Source organism: Pristis pectinata, chromosome 30 (assembly GCF_009764475.1).
Source record: "Pristis pectinata isolate sPriPec2 chromosome 30, sPriPec2.1.pri, whole genome shotgun sequence".
Lineage (NCBI taxonomy): Eukaryota > Metazoa > Chordata > Chondrichthyes > Rhinopristiformes > Pristidae > Pristis > Pristis pectinata.
Genome location: NC_067434.1, coordinates 8,011,216 through 8,029,358, shown reverse-complemented (window position 1 = coordinate 8,029,358; position 18,143 = coordinate 8,011,216). Strand labels below are relative to the sequence as shown.

Genomic DNA, 18,143 nt, shown 5'->3' with positions numbered 1-18,143 from the left:
TCTTCTAAATATCTATAGATACAGGTGTGGTGTCAAAAGACTGAATAATTGAAAAAGTTGTTCCCAAAGGTGTTGAAGGATAAACACAACAACTACAGTTCTATTTGATTTTTGTGGAAGAGAGACTTTTAGAAAAAGTAATCAGGGACAGAAATAGCAGCCACTTAGTCAAGTGTGGGTTGATTAGAGAAAGCCAGCTTGAATTTTTAAAGTTAAATCATGTTTAACTTGATATAGTTTGTTGATGAGTAACAGAGAGGGTTGATGAGGGAAATGCAGTTGATGCTTTGTATATAGACTTCCAAAAGCGTTTTATAAAAGTTGCATAATAGGCTTATCATCAAGATTGAAGCCATGGAATAAAAGAGGCTGTAGCAGTGTGTATAGAAAATTGGCTAAAAAACAGGAAAAGGAGAACGGTAGTGACTAGTGGATTGTCAGACTAAGGATAAATGTACAGTGGAATTTTCTGGGGGTTGGTATCTGGACCACTGCTTTTGCTAACACTGTATATGTTAGTCACTTAGCTGTACAAGTCAAAAACTTCCAGATGATGCAAAACTTGGAAATGTAATGAACTGTGAGCAGTATAGTAATGGAGTTCTTGAGGAAGTAGACAGACTGATTGACAGAAGTAGACAGACAGACTGGACTGGCACATAGCAGATAAATCTAATGCAGAGGAATTCAAAGCCTGGTAGGATGGACGTGCAAGGGCAAAATAAACAAGGGTGCAATTGTTAAAGGGGAGCAGGAAGAGAGATCTGGGGAGATATGGATTGTTGAAAATGACAAAGCAGGTTTGCCAAAAGAGTTAAAATGTTAAATGGGATTGTTTGTTTTATGATTAAGAGGTACAAATTGCAAGAACGGGAAGGTCCTGATGAACCTTACACAACACTGGTTCAGCCACTAATGGAGCACTGTGGTCAGGTCTGTGTGCTGCACTTTAGGACGGATATATAGAAATGGTGCAGAAGACATTTACCAGAATGATTGTGGAGATGCACTGTGGATAGATCAGGGAAACTGGGGTCATCCTTCTTGGAACAGAGAAGGTTGCAAGCGGATCTGATAGAGGTATTTAAAATCATGAATGCTCGAGGTAGAGTGGGTACAGAGTGGTGTAAGAAGTGCAACAGTTCCCCAGAGCAGTGGCTTAGGCCCAGCCGTCTTCAGCTGCTTCATCAATGAAATTCTGTTTTTGATTTAAAAGTGCAAATGTTTGCTGCTGATTGCACAATGTTCAGTTCCATTCCCAGCTCCTCAGCAAATGAAGCAGCCAATGCCTGCATGTAGCAAGACGTAGACAACACTGAAACAAGTTGTCAAGTGGAAAGTAACATTTGTGTCACTGAAGTGCTTGGCGATCACCATATCCAACCTGGAGGAGTCTAACCACCTGTCCTTGATGTTCGATGCCATTACCATTCCTGAGACTCTCCCAGTCAATGTCCCAGGGGACACCTTTGACCGGAAACTCAGTTGGATCACAATTATCATGGCTACGTCAGAGGTTAGGTATTCCACAACAAGTGATTCACCCAAAACCATGTAGACTTACCGCCATCTACGAGGAATGTGCTGGAATCCTCTCCACTTAACTGGATTCGTGCCACCCCAACATCTCTCCAAAAGCTCAACACCATCCGGCTTAAAGTGATCCACTTGATTGGTACCTCCACCCACTACCCTAAATATTCATCCCCCACCCCACCACTTGCAGCCGGGTGCACAGTGTGCACCATCTGAAAAATGCACTGCAGCTACCTGCCGAGGCTACTCCGTCATTTCCTAAACCCATGGCCTTGATCACCATGAAGAACCAAGGCAGTTGGTACAAGGGAGCAGCACTGCCTGTGGGTTCCCCTTCAGGTCACACATCACCCTGTTTTGGAAAAATATCAATGGTCCTTCCCTCATCAGTGGTCCAACTCCTGGAACCCCCACCCTCCCACCGCTCCCCCCCCCCCCCCACACACACACACACAGCACTGTGGGAGTACTTCACACAAAGGACTGATGTGATTCCAAGAAGGTGACTCACCCCCACCTCCTCAAGGGCCATTAGGAATGAGCAATAGATGCTGGCCTGGCCAGTGAAGCCAACCCCCTGAAAATGAAGTTCTAAAGAGGGTCAGCGACAGTTGGCATTAGCTGATGGAAAATGGCAAAAGAACTGAACGTGACAGGAGGGAAATATTTACACAGACCAAATGCACAGCTGGGGCAGTAGTGGAGGGAACTGCACCTGGGATTCACAAGGGGAATGGGACTGGTATCTGAAAGCAGAGATATTGGGCTGGTGGGCATGTGAGACCAGGTGAGTTGCTCTGACATAGAAAACGCTGCAAATTGTCAGCAGTTTGGGCAGCACCTGTGGAGAGAGAGAAACTGAGCGAACTTTCAGGATGAGTGGTCCCATCCAATCTAGACTGACGTACACACTAAACCAAAATTAGAAAAAGAGTCTGTGTTTAAATTGCGAGAAGGGGAAGGTAGAGAGAATAACGTGCCTGAGAGGGGGCAGACCAGCAGAGAACTGAAAGGCGTGATTCTTCCTGCTGTGGAGAGCAGTGAGAGCTTGTTAATTCAGATAATGGGTCTGCACGGAGTAGGTGCAGATAACGGGGCAAATGGTCTCTTACGTGTTGTAACCATTACGTAACTCTAGTATAAAACAGCGCAGGTGATTGGCACCAATCCCTCCCCAGGTACAGTGCCAGCACCTGTTGTAGTCGGAGCACCACCTACAAAGCGCTTCCAAGGAAGGTATAAGGGGGATGTCAGGGGTAAGTTTTTTGCACTGCCAGCTGAGGTTGTGGGGGCAGATACATTAGGGACGTTTAAGAGACTCCTAGATAGACACATGAATGATAGAGAAAAGGGGGCTATGTGGGAGGGAAGGGTTAGATAGATCTTAGAGCAGGATAAAATGTCGGCACAACATTGTGGGCCGAAGGCCCTGTACTGTGCTGTAATGTTCTGTGTTCTATGTTCAACTACAACGCACAACCCCACTCCGGACAAGTCCCCACGTACGGTTTGACCCGGCGCAACACCTTGCAATATGCGTTCCCATTACAACCGTGTCTCTGTGACCATATTTCAAAGACCGGTCACATCACACTGTGGAGAGCCCATTATGTTTATAAAATTGCGCATCATTCTGAATACATCTTCTATAAGCGGAATCTTGATGACCGTTCACTTCCAGCTGTCTATTTACTAGACTTAAATTCCGATAACCCGCCGATTATCCGATATAGCTGAACGAGTACTTTGGAATCGGGCAGGAAAGAGAACCGAAATTCAATACCAAATTGAATAGTTTTCTTTCAATTGTTATCGTTGTAATTAGTTGTTGATTCATTGAATGTTGTGCCGGGAACTCGTGCGATTAGTAAATTGCCTATTCCGAGAACGAGCGAAGCCAAGCAAACCCCAGGTACAGGACTGCATATCGAGAACCAAGTTGTATTCCGCGGGAGACTTGGCCGAGAGAGTTCCCCAGCCTTTAACATTAGAGCCACACAGTGTCACGGGCGGTGCCTAAACAGAGGCATCGAACACCGCTCCTTCGGCACCGACTGGAAAACAGACCGACCGGTGGCAAAAACATTTCAACGATTGAGAAGCTTCTAACAGATGCAATTAAAACATATAGTGCGTTTAATTATGTTTAACTTAATGCCTTAACTTCTATGTACAGTTTTTAGATCAAATAAAACATTGATTAATTTTATTTAAATATAAACAGAGTCTTAGTGTCGACTTGTTGAATTTTAATAACACATGTAAGGTGAGGATCAATTCTAAACATGATCATCTGGTCAAGTACACACAGAACATCAAATTAAACACCATCGTCGGAAAATACACGAGAAATCAACTAAAGACATACTGAATAAAACGAGTAAACAGGCAGCGTAGCTATATACACACTGGGCACAGGGTGAATAAATAAATCCCCACGAATAAAATGTGCACAGAATAAATGTGCGCGCACTGAATAAATGAAAAGCGCGCAATGTAGAAAAGTGAAGATTAAACGTGCCCATGCCGACTAAATAAAGCACACCGAGTAAACGAAAAGCACGGTGTAACTCAATGCAATACGCACTCTGGATAAACAAATAAACACACCGAAGAAATGAACCATGCCCAGTGTAACTATATGCACACAATGAAAAATAGGATAAATATTCACCCTGAATACTTAAAGAGAAATATCCACACAGTAAAAATACACTGTAAACACATTGCAAACATATATCCAGAACAAATACGCATACAGATTGGACATACAAACAGAACATACGGCAACATACAATGGCTAATGTACATGAACACCATCGAGACCATAAACCATCAATAGATATAGAAGTATATGTACACTGAATAGGAACTGACGACCCAAATACATGGAGATTACATGCAAAGAATACATGGGGAGGATATGCGAAGTCAATACTATGTAAATACGCATGTAGTAAATTGAAACTATATCGAGTAATAATACATTAAACAAATTAAACGGGTTGAACAGATACTAAGTAATAAAACGAAATAATTAAGGCACACGCAAAGATTGAATGTATGATATTAACTGTGCATACAATTAATGCACACAAAATAGAATAATTGCCACATGGCAATTTAATCACAACCCACTTAACCATATACACAGTATACGCTACATTAAACGGTATGAAGCAGAAATCCAGAACCAATACACTCATTAATGGGGAAATGGACACAAGGTACACACAAATAAATTTGTGCACAGAAAAAAAACCGCCCGGGAAAATCACACTTTTAATAATTACTCAGCAATGGTAGAAACATCAGGAAGGGATTATATTCACAATGAATTCGTACACGGCAGAGAATTCGTCACATCAAACGCTGCCGGTACATTCCCCATCAATAATAACCTTGATTTCATAATGTCAGTAGAACTTGGAGACGGAGTGACTCAGAGCCCCAGTTCAGACTTCCCGTTAAGCCCGATCCACGGCGAAGAGTTGGCGGGTGTGGGGCCTTGTCACACCGACCCTTCTGGTCACAAATGGGAGCAGACAGCATCTTCGTCATATATGTATTTTTATTCTCCATGACTTTAATTAAATATAAAAACTTAAATATGCCAAAAATTCGGGGTTATTCTCATACCTCGGCGCATTCTACTCTCCTTCTCCCTCTGCAATCTGATCTCTCTTTCATACACACTCACACACACACACTCTCCCTCACACACACTCTCTCGCACACTTAATACACACTCTCGTACGCATAAATACTTTCTCACACACACACACTCCCTCTCACACACACTCTCTTTCACACACTCTATCACAAACACACTCACTCTCACACACACTGTCTCACACACTCTCTCACACTCACACACACACTCATACACCCACTCTCACGCTCTCACACACTCCCTCTCTCACACACACTGTCACACACACTCTCTCACACTCACACACACTCATACACACACTCTCACACACGCTCTCACACACACTCTCCTCTCACACACACACTCCAACACACACTCTCTCACACACTCTCTCACACATATAGTCTCTCTCTCACACACACACTATCTCTCTCACACACTCTCACACAGACACTTTCACACAGATAAACATACAATCTTTCTTACACACATTCTCTCACACACACTCACACACACTCTCCCTCTCACACGTACTCTCTCACACACACTATTGCACACATTCTCTCACACACTCTCCCACACACTTAATACACACTCTCTCATACACATAAATACTCTCTCTCACACACACACTCACACACTATCCCTCTCACACACACAGTCTCTCTCACACAAACACACTCTCTCTTACACACACTCTCTCACACTCTCTCACACACAGTAACTCACAAACATGCGCTCTCTCTCACACACACACTCTCACACTCTCTCACATACTTACAGTCTCTCTCATACACATAAATACTCTCACACACTGTCGCACACACACTCACACACTCTCACACGCACTCACACTCTCTCACACAAACACTCTCACACACTCTCTCTCACACACAATCTCTCACACAATCTCTCTCTCACACACACACAGTCTCTCTCACACTCACACATACACATACACTCACTGTCATACACACAAACTCACACACACTCTCTCACACACTCACACACATGCTCTCACACACACATTCTCTCACACACACATTCTCTCACACACACTCTCACACACTCACACACACTCTCACACACACTCCCTCTCTCACACAAGCTCTCTCTCTCTCTACCTTACTGCACCTCTGAATTCCAACCTCTCGCCAATTCCCACCAGTTCCTGCTATTCTCAATTATTTAAATAATTTCTGACGATGTTCCTTCTGAAGTCTCTCTTTCCCGTTCCTGCGGACTCCACACCTTCCATCACAGACAGTCTCGCCCACCGGACACCGGTACCTTCACGTTCTTTCCCAGGAACTCCTCGCCTCCCTCCGCCCTTACACCCAGAAGCTTCAGGTTTTGTGAAGCCCGTTGCTTCCCTCTCCGCTCTCTTCACCTCTGTGGACGCCACGACCCGTGGCTCTCGGGCTTCCAGATTGGTTTCTGGATAAAGGAATGTAGACACAGAAATCCACAGGGAGAGCAACACCCCACTGGCCGGGGACCCGCGCCGTGCGCACTCTTTACCATCGATGCACCTTTCCCTAAACCCGTTAAGGAAGCTCCAGCGAACTCAGCACTGAGAGCTTCTTCCTTCAGGGATTTCCTTTCAGAATGACCTCAGGTGACCGCCTCCCCCGGCAGGTAAATGTCTAGTGGATGTTGGGGACTCTGTGAATCTCCAGGGTCTCCGCGCTGACTTGTTTCCATTTCCAGATGTTGTAACTGAAATCAGCGTCACCGAAACTGCCCTCGGCTCAGCCACTGTCCGGGACTGTCCGGTAAGGTTCTCTAGAGGAAATCAGCCTCTATAAAATAATAAATGATCTGAAAGCATTGACTGGATTCTTCTGGTTCCGGTCTGCGCTGTAGATACATCGATCCGAGCGACTGAACATAGAACAGGAACAGGCCCTTCGGCCCACCATGTCTGTGCCAACAATCATGCCATTTTAAACCGCACATCTCCACGTATATAGTGTATATCCCTCCATTCCCGGTCTGTCCATGTGTCTGTCTAAATCTGCCTCCGCCACCTCCCCTGGCAGCCCGTTCCAGGCACCCACCACTCTCTGTGGAAAAAACTTGTCGCGCATATCTCCTTCTAAGCTTCCCCCCTCTCACCTTAAAGCTATGCCCTCTAGTATTTGACATGTCTACCCTGGGGAAAAAGACTCCATCTCCCCTACCTACGCCTCTCATAATTTTATAAACTTCTATCAGGTCTCCCCTCAGCGTCCGACCCTCCAGAGAAAACAACCCAAGTTTGTCCAACCTCTGCTTATAACTAATACTCCCCAATCCAGGCAGCCTCTGGGTGAACCTCTTCTGCACTCTCTAGGCTGAGAAACGCTCCCTGTTAGAATCTGTTGTAATTTACAACGCGAACATCGCAAGTATTTTAGGTAATTTGACATTCATTGGCATGTGACCCTTCGCTTTAACCTGTCGCGAACTGGTTCTTGTGTTTATTGTACGTCGTACGCTCGGGGTGGTTCCACAAATTCCAGGCCAGGGCTGCTCCCGCCGGATGTTAGACGGAGTGAGCGTTAACAGGAGCGGCCGGCCTGCAGTCCAAATGCATTGGTCGGTTATTTCTATTCACCCCTTTACACCTTGTCGTCTTCCACACATGCCCCCTCCCCTGCTCAGTTCCCCTCACCACCGACACCGCCCCCCCCCCCCCCCGACCTTCCACTCGGCGCCACAGACTCTCACACTCTGTCTCTAAGGCAATGTCCACACTTCGAATCCCCCCGGTTACAAACATAATGCGTTGTATGTAATGTCTATAACGCCGGCCTTGTAGAAGCCTGTAAAACATGACACGGATTGTTCTGAAGTTATAAAGCAGTTGGACTCTTGCGCCTCCTAACTAAACTTTGGGTCTAACGGCCCTGCCGTTGTATATAGGAACAAGAGAAATCTGTCCCTCGAACTTGTTGCGCTATTACATCTGAGCAGAGCGAATCTACACTGTGTCCACCTTTCTACCTTGTTCCTCATTCTGAGAAACCCCTGATCCGTCATCCCAAAAACACTCGACCACCTTCAATGACCGAGCACAGGCCTCCGTTGGGAGGAATGTTCCAGACTTTCCCTACTCTTGATACGAAAAAAAGTTTCCAGATTTAACTCCGCTATTAGAGGAAATAGTCTCTTCATCCCCACCAATAGATTTTATTTTTAATCTATGGTGTAAAATTCTGCAATAATGTCAAAGCCACGTGCATTGAACTGGCCTGTGGCTGTTTACGGGCACATAGTCCAATCTAATAGCCCCATAGACAACTTCACAGTGCAGGTCTGAGGTGGGAGCCACGGAATAATTACACCTTCTGATCCTATGTTTATCTGTAAAGTGGTTCATTTCCATTTTCCTCCGTCTCTCTGGTCCTCTGTCTCTTTCTCTAACACAGTCTCTGCTCGTTGTAATCCCCTTATCCCTCGCTTTCATCTCCTCTGGCAGGTTCTATGCTCTACTTGCAGTCTCTCTCCCCCTTTCCCTGTGATCCCTTTCTCTCCCACACACTCACTCTCTCAGCCTTTCTGTGGTTAAGAGCCTGTACTTGGTGTTTGATCAATTGAACAACCCCTTCCCACTTGAGGTCTGATTGGCTGACTCGCAGAGAGAAGGAAAATCCGTAATTAAGTAGCTAATCTGATCCCGGGATGAGTGGAGCTCCATTTCACATCAGACTTTCACACATGGTAACTTTACACAACAGAATCTGTCTTCAGCCCGCCCCGTCATTCTGAGGAATCCGGCATCGTTGTCTCCCTCCTTTCTTGGGATTCACCTCTGATTGTTGTGATTGCTACTCCCGCGGACGATGTTTCCCCAAGACACGATCCACTCACTGTTACTCCTCACCATCTATCTAAAGCTGTGCCAAGCCTGGTAAGTGAAGCCTTTGGGGACAAGAGGACTCTGTTTCTCCATCTCTATTCACACGCTTGATCCTTCTCGCTCCCTGTTGCTGCTACTTACCCACAGAGGTTAGAGCCTTTAATTCTTACACGATGGGTCGATATCAAAGGTTATCAGCTTAAGTTTTCAGACAGAACGTTAATGAGCGGGAAGGGGATGGTTGAATCTCATCAGAAGACCTTTGAAGGATTTAAGACAAGAAAGAACCCCTAAAAAACCCAAATATTTTCGGAGGGCAAAGTCGGGAGCTTTCTACAACTTAATCGTTTGGCTCTTGTTTTTTCAGGTCAGTGAATAATTTTCTTATGACCGGTCCTAAGGTAAGAAAGATTCCTTTTGATCTTCATTTAATTAGTACATTACAATAATTGGAGGAAAAAAAGATTTTTTTTTGTTTTAATAATTAAAGTTGTGATGGATTCAAACACTGGTTTAAGAGAGGGAGTATTTTACGCTCTGTATTTTACGGGTCCAAAGCTTTATTGTGGAGATTTTAGAAACATTTTGGGCACTGTTTTACTGATGTAAACGTGGGCGCTCTTCATTAAAACTGGGTTTAATTTCATTTGAGGAGAAGCTACGGACAGAAGAACAGGTTAATTTGGACAATTGGGCGATTAATGAAAAACAAATCTCAGTCGGGTGAAATTGATGAGAAATTATCAACCACTCTGAACATTTCGCCGTGTAAAAAGACGCCACTGTCTCCTTATCAGACAAGTAGGGATTTTTCTGAATGTCGGTATCTCCGGTACTTTTCACGTTTGTTCCATGGACATCAGTTGGTTTATGGAGCACTTCCTACACATCCCACCAGTGTGAATTCCGCATTCTATAACCAGGGGGTTTATCGAAGTAATAATCATGAGTCTGTTCACAAGGCCATGCGCAGATCTCTGTACTCGGTGGAACGCGATGCTTATGGTAAGGAACGAGTGGAGATCGAAGCTACGTTTTGAATTGCAAGATCCGTCCTATATAAACTGTAATGATTGAGTTCCCTCTCACTTGCCCGTGTCAGAGTAATTGAACGCCTGAGGGGTGGGGAGATGTGCGGACCGGAGTCTGGGTGGTGGGAATCCGACACTTTCTCTGCTGTACCAGAGGAACTGCTGTGAATTTCCCTCCCGATCATTGCTGTGGCGGTCCACGGCTGGGAAAGTCTAAATGGAACGAATGGTCAGTCGGATGCTCAGCACAGTTTATTGTCTATCCCCAAATACAGCAACATACCTGGGGTTCCGGAGACTGTGTGCCACCCCCTGTAACCGAGCGCTGTGGTAGACCATGGGATGGAGATAGGTTTGTCCCCTGAATCGCATCTCCTGGGTCCCTTCTTTGGGATAGGTGGGTGTGTTTGGGCGCTGGTTCTGACCTGGCGTGTTTGTTTGCTGCAGGCGTATCTGATTTACTCCAGCAGTGTAGCAGCGGGGGCTCAGAGCGGCATTGAGGAATGCAAACACCAGTTCGCCTGGGATCGCTGGAACTGCCCGGAGCGGGCGCTACAGCTGTCCACGCACAGCGGTCTGAGGAGCGGTAAGGTTCCAGTGTAACCCGGAATCTTCCCCCTCTCCTCTGTACCCCAAGCCCCGTCAATGACCCTATCCACCCCCACAGCAAAACCAGCCTTTCCAAATACACCAAACAGGCCCCCCGAGAGAAGAGACCAGCTCTGGTGCAAAACTGATCGTGTTCCAATTACGTGTTAATCCATAAATTAATAGAATAAATTAATAAACCCAGCGAGCCAGGCAGCACCTGCAGTCCCCTTTCCGGGGTTTTCTGATTTTATTTCAGACTTCCAGCATCTGCCGTGTTTGAGGTTTTTCTGCAATGTCAGACCGTGTCCCGCAAACACTCGTTCAAGGCTGCGCCGCTTCTCAGCTTCCAACTTTTGCGAAAGCTGGAAATCTGAAATAAATCGAAATTGCAGGAATTACTCAGCGGGTCGGCCAGCGGTCCCGGAGACATTTCTGTCCATCTCATTTCCTCAGAAAGCGTTGGTTTCTGCCGACCAACTACTCCTAGTATTTCCAGTTCTTGTTTCCGACGTTTCCCTCCTTTCCCCTCTCCCTCCTCTCCGCCTCTCTCCGCCTCCCTCTCCCCTACATTTACTGACACAATAAAAAAAAACAGCTGGAGGAACTCAGCCGGTCATCTCTTGCGTCTCCACGTTTACTGACGCTCTGCCCACCGCTCTCGCTGTTACACTTTACACCAATCCCGGACGAGGGGTATCTCTCGGTCTACATTTTCTTACACCCAGCTCTTTCTCCTATTGATAATTCCCCCTCTATTTGCTCCGTGTCTCTGAATATCTCCCGGGAACGGGACTGGCCCGTGCGGTCTCGAACCCGTTCCCCTTCAGACTGATCTGTGCTACATTTACTTGTCCTTAGTCGGTGCCCCTGGATAGTCCAATACTGTTCAGACTCAGATTAGTTTATTGCCAGAACCACCAGGGTGGATTGAAATTCCTTGCTTGCGTGAAGCCCACAGAGTTAACAGTGTGCATGGTAATAATACATACAGCAGTAAATACAGCGACGAGCGTAAAACAGCAGAACGGTGCAGAGTATAAGTGTGCAAACTGACGGAGTGCAGAAAGAAATGTTAATGTGTGACTGTAATGGAAGGAGAGTCACGGTGCCATCACCCGTCTGAACCTGTCCCGGTGTCTCCAATAACCCAAACCTTCTGGCCCAAACAATCAACAGGAGGAACCCAGCGGCTCCAACGTCTGATGCAGGGTTTCGACCCGAAACGTCGACAATTCCTTCCCCCAACTACCATCCCCCGCCCCACACACACACACACACACACACACACACACGCACACAGAGATGGTGCTCGACTCGCTGAGTCCCTCCTGCAGATTGTTTGTGGCTCCAGGTTCTCGCGTTCCTTGGTTTACCCCAGACCCACAGAATCCCGACCCTTCTCGTAGCTTCCCCTCCCGTTCCCTCGCCCATCCGCTCCCCTCGCCTCCCACCTTCATCCCTGTCATGTCCCGGTAACCAAAGGACGGTTCCTCGGTCGCGTTGTCCGCTTTACTGATGCAATAATTCATTGTCCCCACAGCAAACCGAGAGGCTGCCTTCGTTCACGCCATTAGCTCTGCAGGGGTGATGTACACATTAACCAGAAACTGCAGCCTCGGGGATTTCGATAACTGTGGATGTGACGACTCTCGGAATGGGCAGCTGGGTAAGTGTTGGTTGACATTGCCTGGGATGTGAACTGTGACCGTGGCGGCAATGAAAGTAATAACCGTGCGCTTGGTCCTTGCTTTCTGCAGGGGGACGGGGCTGGTTATGGGGAGGATGCAGCGATAACGTTGGCTTTGGGGAGACCATTTCCAAACAGTTTGTGGATGCGTTGGAGACCGGACAAGATGCGAGAGCAGCCATGAACCTGCACAACAACGAGGCGGGTAGAAAGGTAAGGTTAGCACGGAGAGAAGGGCCGTCATCCGCACGCAGCCACCGGGAACCAAACAACTTTCCCGCTTGAGCCAGGAAGGTTCCAGGAAGCACTTTGTTAGTATAAAGGTTAGTAAAGAGAAGCAACTTTCTTCCCCTGAACGTCATGGAAATTTTAAGACTGGGATACATAGATGGTTGTAGGTACAAGGATGGAAAAACGGTACTAAACGGTACACATCATCTTCACATTGTATTTAAATCATATAAGCTCGTCATCAGCCCAACAAATCCTTCTCCAAGTATTTATGCACCACGTGAGCTTCCATTGAGGGTCTGGATTGTCTTATCGCGCCAGTGCCAACTATTTTTGGCCTATTTTTTCCAAACTGTTTCCTACCCGTGCACTTTGTTAAACAACATTTCACGTGGCGACTCATCGGTTCCCTTTTGAACACCCAAATATACAACATCTACTCTTTCTTCTTATCCACCTTCCCAGCTGCATTCTCAGAATTATTAAATGTATTACACTTAGTACAGAGGAAACGTTTGTTTGGAATTCCTGAGTTGGGACACTCTGAGCTCTATTACATGTTAATTTCCTATTAGTTGGAATCTTCTACTTTCCTACCCTTCCTAACCAAAAAATTAACCTCAGATTTAACCATCATGCTTCACCTGCCATATTCTTGCATGTTTCCTCAATCTGCTATATACCTCTGCAAAATTTATTTCTCCTCATGGTTTACTTTCCAACCTTACTTTGTATGGTCAACAGACTTGGATTTGCCCAGCATTGAAGTAACTAATATAAACCATTAGTGATTGAGACCCATTGCCTTTCAGAAATCCAGGTATACTACATCCGTTAGTTCCTCCTTATCTACCCTCCCCCATTTATATCTTCAAAAACACTAAATTGATTGAGCAAAGATATTTATATATAAAACCATATTCTGCTGACACAGCCTCGTATTATAATTTCTACGTGTGCTGTATCTACTCCCTTAATAATGAATTCTAACTGCAGAAAAACTGCATACTTTCTCCTCTCCTAAACAGCAGTGTTTATTTCCTTCACAGAATCTAGGGAATTCTAACAGATCACTACTAATGCATTCACTAAATATGCAGCCGCCAGTTTTAGAAATCTAGACCATCGGATTCAAGGAGTTTTTATCCTTTTACTCCCATTAATTTCTCCAGTATTTTTGCTTCATCATTTATTATTTTGAATTCCTCACCCTCATTAGTTCCTTGGTTCCCCAGATATTGGTGTCTTCTATTGTGAAGACGGGTACAAAATATTTGTTTGAAATCTCAGCTATTTCCTAATTCCTTTTATAATTTCTCCTGCCACAATCTCTATTGATTTTTGATTTCTTTACACATATACAGAGATGTCTGCAATTAGTTTTCTATATTTTTGTTCATTTACCTTCAAATTTTGTTTTCTCTCTTTTCTCCTGTCTTTGTCATCATTTTCTGGTTTCAAAATTTTCCCAGTCCTGAGGTTTGTTACTCTTCCCGGCAACATTAGGAACTTCTAGTTTTGATATAAAATTGTCTTCAGTTAGGAACAGATGGATCACTTTCACTGAACTTTTCATGAAGATCTCTTGACAAAAGGCAGCTTTTGGATGAATGGGAACTGATCTGTTTGTATGTTTAAAAATAATGATTTCCATTGAACCGAGTTTAAAAAGAAATGTAATCAAAATCCAGAGTCAGCTAGATTAGCTTGCATTGAACCCAGACCAGTTAAATGAGAATATTGAATCAGTATTTCCTCTGGAGTCTGAATGATAGAATCAAACGACACACACGGTGGCTTTCTGGCTGATTGTACCTGTACTCACCCTATCCAATTCACTGCTATTTCTCAGAAGTTTTGGATTTTTTTGTCCTTTTCAAGCAACTATGATATTGGTTTTTGAAAGTTATTTTTGAAACCATTTCTGTCACCAATAGTTCATTCCAAGTCATAAAAATGGACTGCATTAAAAACATCAGTCCATCATGCCTCTGTTTCTTGGTTAAGTAATTCTATGTCCTGTAATTGCTACTGGAGCCAGTTTCCCTTATTTGCATTGTCAAATTCAGCCATCACTTTGAACCACTCCAGAAAATCTCCATTTAACCCTTTCTCCTCTAAAGAGAACTTCCTTTATCTCTTCATATCATGGAATTTCCTCCTCCTTGGTAGAAATCTAATAAAAATTCTCTGAAACCTCTTCGGGGGTTGACTCTGCCCTCAAGTGGTGCCTGGGACTCAATCAAGTTCTCCTGCTGAGGGCCATTCATTGTTGTATATCACAGCTCCCAGTTCTTGCCATGTTAAGGTCACTGAATGGTCTTATCCATTGGAGCAGAGAACTTGAGCAGCTAAAGCAGCCATGTGTGATGTCAGGGACTGGTTGAGTGTTGAATCTCACAATGACCACAACTGTTTGGACCTCAGTGAGATTCAGGCAAGCACCAGATATGGAGGGAAGGAGGTGGAGAGAAATTCGGGACAAAGGTTGACCGCAAGCTAATTTTGGGCATCAGCTAGTGGATGATACATTGCTGTGTGGTGGTGGCTAAACCTTCTTTATATCTTCAGTAATAAAGCACTGAAGCAAGAAGAGATTTAAGAGGAGAAAGGTGAGAAAACAAAACTGAGAGGCTTACTTTAGAAGTTGGTGGCGTCCTGCAGGCTGGGTTCTTGCACAAATATCATTCCATTTTAGCCATGCCCTGTGACCACTGAGCAAGAAAGGTGGTCAGCATGTTCAACCAGACACTGTTAATGGCTGGACAGCAATATTGTTGCTGAGACTTACGTTGCTTGTCTCTGACTTAGTTATTTCTGTCAACCATGGGAGGTATTGAGAAAACTATTGTGGTCTCAAATTATAGATTGATGTACTAACATGTACTGTCAATACTATTTTTTATGTTTGGTAGTACTTAATTGTTAGTCCTTTTACCTCAGAATCTAATGTTTGCTGATTCAAAGAACACAGAACAGTACAGCACAGGAACACACCCTCACCTGTCTGCACCTACCATGATGCTGAAGTGAACTAATCCCATTTGCCTGCACATGGTCTGTATCCCTCCATTCCTTGCATGTTGATGTGTTGGCTAAATACCTCTTAAACTCTACTCTCATGTCTGCTTCCACCACCATCTCTGGCAGTGTGTTCCAGGCATCTACCACACTCTGTGTGAAAAACCTACCCCGCACGTCTCCTTTAAACTCTATCCCTCTCACCTTAAAGCTATACCATCTAGTATTTGACATTTCTGCCCTGGGAAAAAGGTCCCACTCGAGAGACTAGAGTACCATAATGATACTCCAACATATAACTGAGGGAGTGATGCTCTGTTTAAGTGATAGCTGTCAAATGTGACATTGAGCCAAGGCTCTTCTACCACTTCAAGTAGATACAAAAAATATTCGCCATGGGAAGAGTTCTTCCCAAAGTCCAGCTCCATATTTATCTTTCCATTGGTCATTGTTTGTGGGAGTTTGTTGTGTAGAGAATGACTACCACATTATGAGAGTGATCACATTTCAGATGTGTTTTGAAGGCTGGAAATCACCCTGAAGTCATGATAGGTGTTTTACAAATGCAAGTTTATTTCTATGGTACATAAACACTAGTCTTGTATTTACCAATTAAGTTGAAACGTTTACATCTTTGTCCTTCAGGCAGTTAAAGGCACAATGAAACAGACCTGTAAGTGCCATGGTGTGTCTGGGAGCTGCACTACACAGACCTGCTGGCTTCAACTCCCTGAATTCCGAGAGGTGGGGAATTACTTGAAGGAGAAGTATCACAAAGCCCTGAAAGTTGACCTTCTTAAAGGGGCAGGCAACAGTGCAGCCAGCAGAGGAGCGATTGCTGAAACCTTCAGTGCCATTTCCAAGAAGGAGCTGGTCCACCTAGAGGATTCCCCGGATTACTGCCTGGAAAACAAGACCCTCGGTCTACAGGGGACAGAAGGAAGGGAGTGTGTCAAAAAGGGTAAACACCTGAGCAAATGGGAGAAGCGGAGCTGCAAGAGGCTGTGTGGGGATTGTGGGCTGGCAGTGGTGGAGAGACGAGCGCAGATGATGAGCAGTTGTAACTGCAAATTCCACTGGTGCTGTGCGGTGAAGTGTGAACAGTGCCGGAAAACCATCACCAAATATTTCTGTGTGAAGAAGGACAAGAAGTCCAGGAATGAGAGTGCCTCAAAGAGGAAGGAAGCGCGGCCTGCCAGGAGACACTAAGGTTGTCCATTGAACCGATGTGCCCTTTGAGTGACAATAACATAGACCATTAAGAAATGGCAATTAAATAAAGTGACAACCCTCCTTGGTCTGAAATTGGCCAGCATTAGCGAAGCAGTAAGTAGATGTAAAAAGAAGCACTGTGCTCCTTTTAAGAAGATGGACAAGTTTTTTTTCAGTCATAGAGCATTGATCCATTTTTAAATGTTTTGCAAAATATTAAGCAATTAAGTGAACAACAACCTATAAGTACAACAGTGCAGTTACTGGTGATATAGTGTGTTATTAGGCTGCATTTTTATCTGCAGTAAAACATGCGTCAATGACCAATTATCCTTCCAAGGCTGCCATTTAGAACTATCACATCTTTTTTTTAATATTAATATGTTTGCCGTGCTCATTTTTGACCTTTCCCCCACTCTTTCCAGAGTATTGTTCCTTGTTTTATCTTATTTCTGTCTAAAAAAGAGAAGCCCATTTGATTGACACCTTTCACAGCCTCAAGATGGCCCAAGTATTTGACAACCGATTAAGCAGTTTAGAAGTGCAATCACTCTTGTGATGTAACAGCATAATGCTACCCAGTGGTCAAAATGATGGGCATGGGGCTTGTGACCAGATCCTCTGCCACCTCAAGAGTTGTGGGAGAGGGTGTCTGTGGTGGTGGGTACAGGTGGTGAATTTGGTCGAGATGCCCGCTTAATCCCATGTCATCAGTTTGTTCCCTTCTGGCCCATGTGAAAGCTCATAAACTCTCTGTATAAAATGCCTGAGAACCTTGTATCCAATCTTTATAACATACAAGCCATCAACACTGTCTCCTTCTCATTGAAAAGGTCATTAGAAAAGGTAATAAAATCTACCAAGGAGGAAATGAGTTCTCCTAACCAGCTGGTAAGCCTAAATATTATAATGGAACCTCTCTGGCATGTCTCAGTTTCCCCAGTTCTGATGCTCTGGACACATTGAAACAAAGATTTTGGAGTCTGATTTCTGAGATCATAATTACAATATAAACCTAATAAGGAATTCCGGAAATTTGAAGTAACTTTTAGTTAGTTTCTCATTAAGGCTGGACTAGTGGAAGAGAATTGAGAAGTAACGGAAGAAGTGGTGGAACATCACCAAGTGAAACTTTTTTTAAATAGACAAGAACTGAATTCTGTTCTCCAAAATAGCAAATCAAATGGACCATATGAACAGGAGTGGGCCGTTCAGCCCCTCAAGCCTGTTCTGCTATTCAATTAGGTCAGGGTTGACCGGCCTGGTTAACCAGTGGTGTCTGCCTGTCATGCTACCATACTCCTTACCTAATAATATTTACCTCAGATTGGCGGAGGC

General features: G+C 44.7%; 1 protein-coding gene across 1 annotated transcript; it reads left to right on the top strand.

Moving 5' to 3' along the window:
- Positions 1–9,406: 9,406 nt before the first annotated feature.
- On the top strand, positions 9,407–16,802 carry wnt8b (wingless-type MMTV integration site family, member 8b). The gene is made up of 5 exons (XM_052041603.1): positions 9,407–9,433; positions 10,511–10,649; positions 12,195–12,320; positions 12,412–12,554; positions 16,239–16,802. The coding sequence occupies exons 1-5, from the start codon at positions 9,419–9,421 to the stop codon at positions 16,800–16,802; spliced, it is 987 nt and encodes a 328-aa protein (XP_051897563.1). The 5' UTR covers positions 9,407–9,418.
- The last annotated feature ends 1,341 nt before the right edge of the window (positions 16,803–18,143 follow it).